Source organism: Neoarius graeffei, chromosome 16 (genome assembly GCF_027579695.1).
Source record: "Neoarius graeffei isolate fNeoGra1 chromosome 16, fNeoGra1.pri, whole genome shotgun sequence".
NCBI lineage: Eukaryota > Metazoa > Chordata > Actinopteri > Siluriformes > Ariidae > Neoarius > Neoarius graeffei.
Window position 1 is genome coordinate 59,431,444 of NC_083584.1, and position 14,451 is coordinate 59,445,894.

General features: G+C 42.7%; 1 protein-coding gene across 1 annotated transcript in view; it reads left to right on the forward strand.

Moving 5' to 3' along the window:
- The window catches only part of nyap2a (neuronal tyrosine-phosphorylated phosphoinositide-3-kinase adaptor 2a), a 73,941-nt gene that overhangs the window by 40,567 nt on the left and 18,923 nt on the right, over positions 1-14,451 (forward strand). Inside the window, exon 3 of the mRNA XM_060942175.1 lies at positions 3,810-5,000. Coding sequence (XP_060798158.1) covers positions 3,810-5,000 — 1,191 coding nt within the window. The remainder of the gene's footprint in view (positions 1-3,809; positions 5,001-14,451) is intronic.

Sequence of the window (14,451 nt, forward strand, 5' to 3'; positions counted from 1 at the left end):
AACTCTTCAGGATGTATGTGAGACTGGGTGTGGTTTGAGAGTACTGTCGACTTTGGTTTTATTTTGGGTGTAGCGCTGCAGTCCTCCTGTTCAACCCTCCCTCTCTTGGGGATTAATAAAAGCATGTTGTCATTCATATCTACTTCAATCTGTGTGTCAGAGGTCCAGCACTCTCCTCCTGCTCAGACTGAGTTTCATCACAATCCTAACATCCAACAGAATCCTTTCATTCTGTTTAGAACATTTTAATCCATCCATTACCGCTTATACTGTGCAGGGTCACAGGCAAGCTGGATCCTATCCCAGCTGACTATGGGCAAGAGGCAGGGTACACCCTGGACAAGTTGCCAGATCATCGCAGCCCTGACATATAGAGACAAACAACCATTCACACTCACATTAGAGCCACCAATTAGCCTAACTTGCATGTCTTTGGACTGTGGGGGAAACCAGAGCACCCAGAGGAAACCCATGCAGACACGGGGAGAACATGCAAACTCCGCACAGAAAGGCCCCCGTCGACAACTGGGCTCAAACCCAGAACCATCTTGCTGTGAGGCAACAGTGTTGACCACTACACCACTGTGCTGCCCTAGAACATTTTAATAACTATTATAAACAGTTATAATACCCTGCTGACGAATTCTCCATTCTGATTGGTCAGAAGGCAGGAATTAATTTACAATAACAGCAGCTCCGACAGGAGTTCCACCTACAAGGTTTATGTTAATGTGTTCATTCTAATACATGTGTCTATAGAAACAACCCCAGATTTATTTGTCATTTTTTGAAATGCATCTCCAGTGTTAGTGTTTTGTATCAAGCTGTAGAGGCTGAAACTTTACACTTTGTGTTTTCTCTGTAACATGACAAGCTGCATGTCTTGTACAGTATTATGAACTTCAAGGGAGAAAAAGAGAAACTTGTGGAAAGTGATATGCAAAACTAACTTGCTTCACAGATATTAAAAGACAATAAATGTAACTATAATTAGGCGTATCAGACACTCGCTGGCCATGCTGTGAAAATTGTCCATGCAGATGCTCATCTAAGTTTGGAAATGAATGAATGAATGAACCCTTTATTGTCACTTAGTCACAAGTACCAGCGAAATTAGCCATCAACATGTCCGTACATATACACATACATACAATTGACGCAGGGGGAGTAGACAGGACAGGAAGACAGGGATGAAAAATACAGAGTAACATGAGGGGAGGGGAGGAGGGAAAAAAAAAGCAATCCCTACACTATGCTCCTGTGGGGAATACAGTGTGGGAACATTAAAAAAAAAAAACACCTCAGCACATAAGCACAAAAATAACACAGTACGCTTTACACATGACTCGGGACTTGAGGGGGCGATCATGGGAGGGGGTAAGGGGGGAGGGGCAGAGGTATAGGTAACCCAGTGCAAACAAGCAGTCCGGTCCTGCAGCCGAAGACGGCGCTTACCCACTTGTCACACTGGGGGTAAAAGCAGCGATGGTGGGAAGTGGGGGAAGGAATACGAGAGAGTCTAACAGCTGTGATCTTCAGGGGGGGGAGTTGTTGTCCCAGCAACGGCCTTGGCCAAGGCCAGTGCTGTCTGAGGGAGCCGAAAGCAGATAGGATTGGGATTGTTTGGTCTTGGGGCGAGTAGACGCATTCCTTTACATGACTACTCTGTTTGTCCATTCTGGTCTCCAAATCGATCCATTTTCCTTTGCAAAGCCGAAAGCTTCTCCCTGATGTTATCCATGTTGTGGTTCAAGTTCTGAATAGCCACAGTCTGAGTGCCGACAGCTCTGCCCACCGCTTCAATCATGTCGGGCAGCTTTATGGGGCTTTGGACAGCTGTCACCGTTTTCTGATTTCCTTGATAAACCAGGGCAATGCCTAATCCAATCAGTAAAAGTCCTGTAATCATGGTTCCAAATACTGTAGGTAGATGTCTTCAATGTCCTCCACAGAAAGAACCGCCAGGCACACGACCCACCACCTCTCCCACGCGTCCATCATGTAGCCAGCTGCGAACGTTCCAGCAGGACAGGCTGGTTCCCCCGAACCCAGGCTTCTCGTTGAGAAGATTGTGTCAATTGCGTGAAGAGACCAGTTTATCAATTCCATGATTTTTAGTTTGGAGAGCAGTGCGGAGAGAGTCTCTCAAAAGTATAGACAATAGACAGACGAGACAGCAGAAGCAGGAAAGATAAGGGAAGGGAGAGGCAGAGAAATGCGACCGCCTTCCGTGAGAGCACGGAGAAGAATCTGTCATTGCTTAACTCTTGAATATTTTCCACCGTGAATACTATCATTAAAAAGCTTATAATCTCTGTTTTCCAACAAAAGGTATCTGTTTAAGGTCTCTTCAGTACTTTGGGAGTAACGGAAGGTTGAAGTTGGTACAACAGAGTAAAAACTCTGGTCGCGTGACATCGGGAAACTGCCGATGATTTTTGAGTCACAGGAAAGTGGTCAGGCTCTCTCTCTCTCTCTCTCTCTCTCTCTTTTCTTCTGATCGGTTTTCCACTGGATTACTCATGAATATCAATCTGATAACTTTTATAGAGATGTTCTCTTGCTCTCACTGTTTCTGATGAAGGATTCAGCAAAATTTTCCATCTGCTAGTTTTGATGTTATGCTTCACAGGAGACTTTGAAGTGAGTTTTCAGAGCTTTACCTACTTATTTTTTTCAAATCAAACTGATTCCTGTAAACAAATAACTATTTTAGAATACAACTGGAGTTGTTTTGATGAAAAATATTGAGACCTTAGTGGTTGGAATGAGATTAAAAAAAATGGAAGTCAGAAATGCGAGTTTTATTTTCAATTCAGTTAATGTGAATTGTTTATTGGATGTGGATCAGACAGTTTTTTCGAGGTTCGCCTTGAAAGCTGTGAATATTAATTGAAATAATCATTTATATTCTTTCGTATGAACACTAGTAGGTCCGACTTAGAAATACAAAGGCCTACAGAGCACAAAGAGGGGATTAGAAATAATCTTTAATTACATTTTTATTGAGCGTTCTGATTGAACATTTTACCTAATTAGCATATCAATCCAAATTAAATACTAATTTGCATAATTTGTTTTTACTGTTTTTTCAAACTTTATATTCGGTACACAACCATCTATGTTCCTGCCAATTTCCATGTAAATATCTTGAAAAATAGAAAAGTTATTAAGAAAAAACATTTGATCTCATAGGTTACTGAGGCCCATTTTGAACCATGTGATCCTCAGACAGAATATTATGGCAGTTTTTGAAAAATTAAGCCGTTTTTTCAATCTTTGATTTGTAATATCTCAAGAATGGATAAATATATTTTAATTCTGTAATAAATATCTTGTTCTGCATTCAATTCTGCATTCAATGAGAGCAGTTTCAAGCAATTTGGATTGAATTTGAATTTTCACCTACTATAAATGGAAAAAAAAAGTACAACATGTCTTTCTTTTATTAAAAAAATGGGTAGCACTGATGTATTGTTGTAGTATAAATAATGAAGTATTCAACTTTCAAGTGATAACAGGAACTCTGTGTCATTGATTATTTTCCTGTAATATCATGCTCTGTTGTGTTTTATTCCTTGCATAAATAAAGTATATGCTAATGTCATTGCCAGACATTTAGAATGACTGTCTTAAACAGTTTAATAACACACAAAGTACTACAAATATATTTGCTGAATCCAAACTAGAAACACCTTTAGCCACTCCATCAAAAATTATCTATCAAGAATTTAGAATATAGACCAATCATTATGCTGCTCATTGAAGTGATGTGTATGATATTGATACTGCAGCTTTATTTTCCACAGCATCCAAGAGTCGTCCATGCAGTGAGGAATATCGTCGCATGCCTCCACCCAAACCTAAGCGCAACCCCAACACTCAGCTCAGCACCTCTTTTGACGAGTCCTACATCCAAAACCATGGCACCAAATTCAAGTCTGCTTCTCTGCCACGACGACAGAAGAAGAAGTCAATGTCTCAGAATCAAAGCCCTGCCTTGGACACTGATGAGGAAGTGGAGCCAGTCTACATAGAGATGGTGGGAAACATCCTCCGCAACTTTAGCCACTTTACTGGGGGTAATGCTGATGAGGAGGATGATCAGGGAGAAAGCGTATATGAGGAGATGAAATACCCCACCTATGAAGAAGCTGCCCTTTCAACTGATCATGTCCAGGCACGCTGGGAGCCAAGCCTAGCTCCTGCGGTTTCAGATGTAGACCTAACGCGATCATCAACCCCTCGTGGCTCACTTTGTGATATACCTGCTCCCTTTCCCAACTTACTGACTCACAGGCCTCCCCTGCTGGTCTTCCCCCCTGCACCTGCTCAGTGTTCGCCAAATTCAGATGAGTCCCCCCTTACCCCTCTGGACGTCACCAAACTTCCTATGATAGAGAATGTTGGCTATGGAAAACCTGGTTCTTCCCCGACAACTGGTGATTCTGGACAACCCTTGCCAGCACAGCAGTCTTTGGGGCAACACCAACATCACCATCATCACCATAAGAAGTCATTAGACAGTAAAGAATCATCATCCACGCATACAATCACAGTGTCTGGACGTTCCTCGGCTCCACCTTTACCTTCAGCACTATACAAGAGTGGTGGTTCCTCAGCAGCTCATGGTTACCCTCGCAGCCACTCTGCCTGCCCATCCCCTATCAGCATGGGCCGCTCTTTGACCCCCCTCAGCCTCAAACGTCCACCACCATACGATGCTCTAGTGACTGGCACGATTCCCCGCAGTGCCTCTGGAGTGTCACACAGCTCCCACGAAAGTGGACGTCTTTCAAACTCCTCCAGTATCCATGGTGGATCCATGCAAAATGTTTCCACTGCATCAGGGGGATCAGGGGGGTCTAGTTCAGGGTCAGGAGGCCGTGGATGTCGAACACCAACCAGTCCACTGGATGAGCTCAGCAACTTGCTTTCCTCTAGCAAGAACATGCTGAGGAAAGGCTCTGGAGGGCGCAAGAACAAGGAGCTGAGTGAGAGTAAGTTACAATTGTTTTATTTTAAAAAGTAATGCTCTGTGAAAGCTTAAAATATCTGATTGTTTTGAGGGCACACTACTTTTTAATGCTTGATAACCTGTGATACACCAAATTGATGTGAAGAAACTGTATTTTATCAAATGTTTGCAAAGCTTAGCACAGTTGGAAAATGGTATAATCTTACTGCTATTCAAGTCAGTGGAAGAAAAATGTGCAATCTTCATTTCACAAATCAATTCATCTTTTATCATGATAACAGTAAAACCCCAGCCCCAACCTTAAAGGTAACATATTTCACCCCTTTTCCACAAGTTGACAAAGTTCTCTGAGGTCTGATTAAAATGTCTGTGATATGCTTTGGTCAAAATAGCACAAGGATAAGGCATCAGAGAACCTTCTCACCCTGTCTAAACAGCCCTGTTCAAAGCAGCCGATTTGAGTGCCTGTTCCCTTCAATGTTTGCAAAGCTTAGCATAGTTTGAAAATGGCATAATCTTCTTGGTATTCAAGTCAAAAATGTGCAAACTTCTTTTCACAAATCAATTCTTCTTTTATAATAATAACAACCCTAAAACCCCAACTCTAACCCCAATCCCAATCACAACACCCAACCGTAACCCCCAAACCCAATTAACCCTAAGCTATATCCTCAGTCCAACCTTAACCCTAAACCCCAATTCTAACTCTAAACAACTCTATCCCCAGCCCTACTCCGAATCCCAACCCCAACCATAAACCCTTCCACAAATACAATACCTGCTTTTCAACTGCAATTTCTGCAATGACTATGAGGTTAAAGATTAGAATGCCAGCTTCAGTTTCAAATTTCTTACATTTGTCTGAACTTTAACGCCACGAGCTGGCTTTGTGGTTAAGTGTGTCTGCCTCTTGACTGGGAGATCATGAGTTCTACTCATGAATGGGTCATACCAAAGACCATATAAAAATAGTATCTGGTGAGATATGGTGCAATACAGATATGAGTAGGGAGTCAATCTCTTGTGGTTACCAGAAGACCAGCCCCTCATTGTAACCCTCACTATGAGAGAGGCTGAGGGCTACTGAAACAGTGATCGATGCTGCCTGATATGCCTTGTGGCATGGGTAGAACTTCGATTTTGATTGTTTTGAACTATAACAGGAGTGCCAACCTTTATTACAGACAGTGCATTCCAGGGAACCATATGCAGTTTGATATCTCATACCATCTTGGTGACATGATGATATGATCACCACTGGAGCCCTTTCAGTTACTCACTTGTCATTACTGATGATGGGGCTGACAGAAATAGAAGATAGCAATGATAATTCACCTGATGTAGATGTAAAAACACCCTTATAATAATTCTAAAAATCTGCTATTTAATGTTCCAGTGGTTCTGTATTTCAGGACTACTTATGGACTGTACTGCAGCAGGGTGATGGACTGGTTCTTGGCTCTGACATCGAATACATTATGCAATTAGATGTGGTAGCTAGTGGTGATATTAAATGGGAGGCTAAAATTTAAGATCTATCAATAGCTTGACAGTGAAGCTATTAGGGTTGTGCAATGCATTAACGCACAAGGTGTCATCGATGGCATAATGATGCGAATGATGTAGGTGAAACCATCAGAGTTAAAGGCAGGTCAACACTTAATGTTTTATCATTTTTCTTTTTTCCAGAAATGCTGCATGGCAGTGCAGGGTTGATGCAGTGTTTTTTTTTTTTTTTTCTGACAAATAGCAAGCATGTTGTAACTCTTTCACTGAAACCAAAAACACTTCTTCATTTTGTGTCATTTGGAAGTTTCTCCTCAAGAGGCAATTTTTTTGGGGGGAGGGCGGCATGTGATGTAAAAATGATGATCAACTTGGTTCACATTACACCACTGACTGTATTTCACATGTGCTTTCTTAATCACTGCTGAATGAAGAATATTAGCAGAAATAAACATGATCGGCTGCATGACTCTACAGTCTGGGCTAGACAGAAATCAGCCCCAGCTTCATTTCTCCATATCATTCTGTGTATTTCTCCAAGACCATATTTGGTGCTGTTGTGTTTCATTCAACAAAAGGCATCAGCAAATAATCTGATATGGATGCCATGCTGGCGCATTTATAGATGACTTGCAATCACATGATCAAAATGTGCTACGTCATGAGCGTCCGCCATGATGGTGGATATACAAAGTAACTCGGATGGCAGCCGCTGAAAGCGTGTCTGTAAACAATGCTGAATTTTCTCAGTATTACAATGAATTGAATGATCGAGCGAAGATTCAATACAAAGAGAAGATGGATATGTGTAGTTTTGACCCATATTATTTTAAAAAGTCAGACTTTTCTGAAGATAAGATGCTTCTACCGACCATTGAGTACAGTGGCAGCTGGTAGTCTTTCAAACAGGGGAGGCTGGTTGGTTACAATATTTCCAGATTTTAAAAGAAAAAACATCAGTTTTGCCCATACTCTTGCCTCTGATCTGGCTGATTGTTGGCAGGGTCACAAACTGTGAAATAACAGGTTCTTTTGGCCCATTAGCCTACTGTCCAATATACATGATGGTGGTGTTGGGGGGGGTATATTTTAACATTTTATATTTTAAAATTGTGGCATGTTGTTTAAAAATTGATCATTATTGAAAGCAGCTCTTTGTCAGGAACCTCAGCAGTAACAGCAGAGTGTTCTGGAATAGGCACAAGCACTGACCTTGGGGAGCCAAACATAGAGCTGGGTGCCACACATTTCATTCAATGACACTTTCCCTATATTTTACTTATTTTGACTGAGATATGTTTTATTGACAATTTTGATAACCCTTCACTTTTAATCCAGGTCTGTAGTGTGAAATGTTCTCGGCTGTGTTTTTGTTTAAAAATGTTTTCCAAATTGTAGCTGTGTTTAATTCATATCCAGAGAAATATATATTTCAATATAATATACTCAGCAGGGCGGCACGGTGGTGTAGTGGTTAGCGCTGTCGCCTCACAGCAAGAAGGTCCTGGGTTCGAGCCCCGGGGCCGGCGAGGGTCTTTCTGTGCGGAGTTTGCATGTTCTCCTCGTGTCCGCGTGGGTTTCCTCCGGGTGCTCCGGTTTCCCCCACAGTCTAAAGACATGCAGGTTAGGTTAACTGGTGACTCTAAATTGACCGTAGGTGTGAGTGGTTGTCTGTGTCTATGTGTCAGCCCTGTGATGGCCTGGCGACTTGTCCAGGGTGTACCCCGCCTTTCGCCCGTAGTCAGCTGGGATGGGCTCCAGCTTGCCTGCGACCCTGTAGAAGGATAAAGCGGCTAGAGATGATGAGATGAGATATACTCAGCATAAACATTTTAAATAGATTCTATATTTTTGGTCCATCCATGACATATTACTAAAGTAGCCTATTTACTGTTGTTGATGTGGGTCACTTGCTGTTAGCCAATTCACTTTCTCGTACCAGGAGAGCTGAAAGGAACGAGTATTATTCCCTACCTTTTTCACCAAGTCAATTTGAGGCGTTGGTCTACCCTGCTCTTTAATTTTTTCCTCGAAAGGAAGACTGGCAAATGGCTTCGCCAAAATTAAATCAGCAATGCTTGGCATCCGTGTGCAGCTTTCTTGCTAGCTGACTAGCCCCCTCAAGTTCAAGTTCAGTCACTCAAATAAACGACATTTCTGGAACTAAATAGCAAACTTGACAACACTATATTTACACTTTATTTACAATGAAAATATATACAAACTAAAAAAGCTGGTAGAAACCGTATGTAATGAATGAAATCGAAATGTAAGCCGATCTCTTACAATACACCACAGCACTTGCGAATTTGCATGGGACTGAACTGAAATTCACCGCTGCCTGTCTATATTTGAAAGGAGCTGTCAATCAAAGAAAAAATATCCGGCCGCTTTCACCAATCACCAGTCTCCTCGCGGAAACTGCCATGTCCCTCCCACTGTGAGGCTGGGAGTCCGTGGGCGGGCATTTTCGCAGTATTTGTCCAATAACCGTCTTGCATTTTGAGATTGAAAAGCGCATAGCTCCCAAATGCCATTGAAGTCCACTGAGGCTGGGAGTCCGTGGGGCGGGCGTTTTCGCAGTATTTGTCCAATAATCGTCTTGCATTTTGAGATTGAAAAGCGCAGAGCTCCCAAATGCCATTGAAGTCCACTGAGGCTGGGCTGCATCGCGCTGTCACAAGGAGGAAAAACTCACGCACACATTAAAGTTATAAGGGAATGATTTCGCACTGTAGTTGGGTTGAGCACATATATTTCTATGATTCTGGATCTGAAATAGCAATGTTATAAGGTCAGCTATAACATAAGCCTAGCGCAATTCATCCTACACGATGTTCGTCATTTTTAGAGGAGGCTGAGCCTCCCTCGTTGTCTTAGAGCAATCGCCCGTGATTGAGTACCAAGATATCGCGTTCTATCTGGTTTGGCCGCCGCCGAATCAAGTCCGACCTTGGACGAAACGTAGCCCATTTTCTGAGTGGGTGCCCAGTCTGGATTGTTTCTATCGTATAATTTTGCTGGCGCTCCTAGAAGCGAAATGGTAATACACGTGTTAAAATTCTAACAACGACCAAGTGAACCATGACAAGAGAGAACGTTCATTTTATAGCAAAATTCGAGCAACACGAAATAAAATTCTTCCATGATGTTATCGAGAAAGCTTTTGAATCTCACCTGAGATAAAATGATTACTGCAAACATGAGCTGTTTTGGTTTTAGCCTCTGTTAGATCAGCCCTGCCGATGTTGTTCAGCCGTGCTCGTCTCCTCTCCATACTAAGCCTCAGAGTTTCCTCGCCCTCTTTCCGAATCTCATCTCATCTCATTATCTCTAGCCACTTTATCCTGTTCTACAGGGTCGCAGGCAAGCTGGAGCCTATCCCAGCTGACTACGGGCGAAAGGCGGGGTACACCCTAGACAAGTTGCCAGGTCATCACAGGGCTGACACTTTATAGACACAGACAACCATTCACACTCACATTCACACCTACGGTCAATTTAGAGTCACCAGTTAACCTAACCTGCATGTCTTTGGACTGTGGGGGAAACCGGAGCACCCGGAGGAAACCCACGCGGACACGGGGAGAACATGCAAACTCCGCACAGAAAGGCCCTCGCTGGCCACGGGGCTCGAACCCGGACCTTCTTGCTGTGAGGCGACAGCGCTAACCACTACACCACCGTGCCGCCGCTTTCCGAATCACGGATGCAATTCTAAAAAAATCGGAATGTGCCACAGTTACAAGTACTGTTGTGACCACAACCATATACAACACAAAGATATGGCGTTGCTAAAAGAATGCTTAAAGCAGTGGAAAAACAAAGAGAGTTGCGCACGCGTGACTGTGTTATGTATGGAATGTCACTTGACCCCGCATTAAATCTCCACCAACATGGCCGACATCCGGGTTTCTATTTTGCTTTGATGTCACTTGCAAGTCAAGGATACCAGCTGCCCTGGTATTAGTCAGTTCAGGATTAGTAGAGATGTCACAGTTAATCTTTCTCTGACTGCTGACTCTCACCAGGCAAACTGAAGGACCAAAGTTTGTGTCCCATTGCACCTTTGCTGCCTCTTTCTCTCTCTGTCATGCTAATGAGTGTGTGTGTGTGTGTGTGTGTGTGTGTGTGTGTGTGTGTGTGTGCTGGGTAAGCGTTGGGTTTTTGTTCATATATTAATTATTTAATGCGCAAGTTTCTCACTGGTTGTGTAGCACAGACTGTCTACAGGTCAGACTTCTGTAAAACACACACACACACACACGTGTTCTCTTTTGGGTCGTCTGTCCATGTGTTTATTACCATCAGCGCTTCACTATTAAGGCCTAGTGTTAACAGCAGATAAGGATAATTAAGTGCACATCAATAGCACGCACCCTTAAATACATGTCACATGTCCTTCCTGAATATGTAATTTGGGATGTTTTTAACCTAAAAAGGTGCAAATCAGTGAACTAAATCACCACAGTGTGTTTTACTAAACAGCTTGCATGCACAGATTAATGCAACCAAAGGGCAGGTATTAAATTTGTCAAAGCCCGTGTTTGTGATTTTAATGACGTGATATACAAGTCTTACTAAGGACAAAGCTCATCACAGTTAAGCCTCAGGATCTTTAAATGATGTCTTAATATTATCAAGGCAAAGTTATTCCTATTAGACGATATTTTATTGCCATATCCAATTATTATTTTCCTCTCCTTACTCTGAATGTTTGTTTTAGTGCTGGTTATTTTGGATCTTAGTCAATAATCAGCTGTGTTGTGGTTTTCGGAAGTATTCTTTTGTCCCATCATTGTGGAGTGCTGAGAATGATATTAGATTACAGCTGTTTAATATATTAAATGAGAATGGGATGTGTTTTATGAAGTATAGCTGCCATTAATTCTTAATTTATAGCTAATGATTAGTCTGCTTGTTTTGTCTGGAGAACAAATGTATTAGAACATGACTTATGCCTTGATTTCACTCTTATGTACAAAGATGTCTCATCTCATCTCATTATCTGTAGCCGCTTTATCCTTCTACAGGGTCGCAGGCAAGCTGGAGCCTATCCCAGCTGACTACGGGCGAAAGGCGGGGTACACCCTGGAGAAGTCGCCAGGTCATCACAGGGCTGACACATAGACACAGACAACCATTCACACTCGCATTCACACCTACGGTCAATTTAGAGTCACCAGTTAACCTAACCTGCATGTCTTTGGACTGTGGGGGAAACCGGAGCACCCGGAGGAAACCCACGCGGACACGGGGAGAACATGCAAACTCCTCACAGAAAGGCCCTCGCTGGCCACGGGGCTCGAACCCGGACCTTCTTGCTGTGAGGCGACAGCGCTAACCACTACACCACCGTGCCGCCCCTGTACAAAGATGTGAATATTATAAATAATACAGTATATAGATATATCTGTATATACACCATACAGGTGGCAAGGTGGTGTAGTGGTTAGCACTGTTGCCTCACAGCAAGAAAGTTCTGGGTTTGAGCCCAGTAGCCGATGGAGGCCTTTCTTTGCGGAGTTTGCATGTTGTCTGCGTGGGTTTCCTCTGGGTGCCCTGGTTTTCCCCAAAGACATGAAGGTTAGGTTAACTTGCAGCTCTAAATTGCTGGGTTTCACGTGACGTCACATCTGCCTCATTAGTTATTCAAAACTTTAGCTGGTGGTCTCCCAAAGCTCAGTTGACAAAGCGTGTGTACGGAGAAGGTGCATTGCTCGCATGAAAAATGCCTTACGCTTGCGTTGTTTTAGGTTGTTCGAATCGATCAAACCGTGAAACTGATAAAAGTTTCTTCAGGGTTCGCCATGAACTAATAAAAAAGGGTGAACGAACACAGGATTTCACAAAAAGACGTCGAGAAAGGTGGCTTTCGAACCTCTCGCTGAAATCGAACGGAGCCGAGTCGAAGCACGCTCGAGTTTGCAGTGATCACTTGGTGAAAGGTTTGTATTTCCCTCTCAGCTACGTCCTTAGTGTTTTCCAAGTACTTTTCTTGCTATGTGTCATTATTTTACGGTACATATTTTAGTCACGAAGCACTAAAGTCACCAGCTGTTTCTTTGTTTACTCCTCACAAAGTCCATACGCATGAAGATTGTGACAAAATTCTTCCCCAGCCATACAGCTATAATGCGCCGTGATCACGTCTCCGTCTTGTTTAACTAAGATCCAGGTCTTTAAAGGGGTTTCTGATGATCTTTGTGAATGATTTATCTGAGAGATAAGAGCCAACACAAGTCAGAATCAAGCCAACTGTTGTTTGTTTACACTTCAACTTGCAGCGCTTCGTTGTGAAGACGCGAACGAAAAGCTTAAAAAAAACATACACGGGCAAAAACAATACAGGATTCATTCGGCAGTGACTTGATACTGAGGTCCTTTACCCAGCCACATACAAAACAGTCGTAAGCCTCCATACTCTTCCACGCTTTCATCTGTTTTGCGGTGTAGAAGGCCGTCTGCAACACCAGATAGTTCGAGATGTCGGAGAACTCGACTGAAGGGTCGTTTTCGAGATTGTGTGACAAATCCTTCTTTCGCAGACTGTAGGGGTCGATTCCATTGCACATAGCGATCTAATGAATATATCTAAAGCCAGCAGTGGCCTCTAGATTACGAGCGTACTCTGATAAATTATCGCTAGTTGTTTGCACTGCGGCAGCCGTTTAGACCACCAGCTGTTTCACTTCCAGTAAAACTGCTAAGAAAAGTCACATGACTGAAACCCAGCAATTGACCATAGGTGTGAATGTGAGTGTGAATGGTTGCTTGTCTCTATGTGTCAGCCCTGTGATGACCTGGCGACTTGTCCAAGGTGTACCCCGCCTCTTGCCCATAGTCACCTGGGATAGGCTCCAGCTTATCCGCGACCCTGCACAGGATAAGCGGTTATGGATAATGGATAGAATGCTTTTGTGTTTGATCGCATTCACTTTAAACACAAGAGCGCCTCCCTTTTGGTCAACACAAACATGATGGTACTATACACACTGATGTTATGAACACAAATACAACACACACACACACACACACACATACACACACACACAGAGCAGAGAATCCCGCCAGCTGAAATAATTGAAAAGCTTTCATCTGTTAGTAAAGCAATTTCCTTAATGCGTTCAGAGTAAATGAAGGACATGATGAATGTGATCACTAATAGGTCCCTAGTGAGAGAGACAAAGACATGGAAGGGGAGGGGGACAGCGGGGACGTATTAAATATAAACCCACTGACCACATAGCCCAGTCATGCAGTTTAACCTCATATTTCAGTGAGACTCAGGAATCAGACTCGGATGCAGGTCTGATATCTAATTCATAAGGAAGCTTATTTTTGGTGAAATAAATAAACAAATGCATAACATTTCCTTCATATTTGCTAACATCTGAGTAAAGCAATGTTGAGCAGTTTTGCCTACATTTTTTTTTTTGTCTTGATGTCCACTGGTTCCTCGAGGGTTCTTTAGGAGGTTCATAGCTCTAGCTCTGTAAAGGGGTTTATACTTTTCTAAACACTTTTCTCTTGGAGTGTTTGGAAGTGGATCCTCCAGCACAGTAAGCTCCAAGACGCTCACTCCCATAAGTACTGGACTGCCTTCATTACTGGTTCTATTAAACAGATGCATGATGACTTTGGATTCACAATAATTTGAAAAGTAATCCGTGATTTTTCTGTAATCCAGGGATTTTTTGCTTGTTTGTTTGTTTGTTTGTTTGTTTGTTTAGATCTGGGGAATGATCAGTGCATTATATCCGGTACGACACATCTAATTTGATCAGATGATTTAGGAGTCACTAATGGTTGGTTTAATTGCATCACTTTGCTTTTTGAAATTAATTTCGAACAGTGTAGCAGTGAAACATCTTTCAGTTACAAACATAACAGTGGAGCGTATTAGGGCCATTGTAAAGAAAGCAAAATGGAGCTGAGAATATTCCGGGGAAAAAACCCTCAGAATT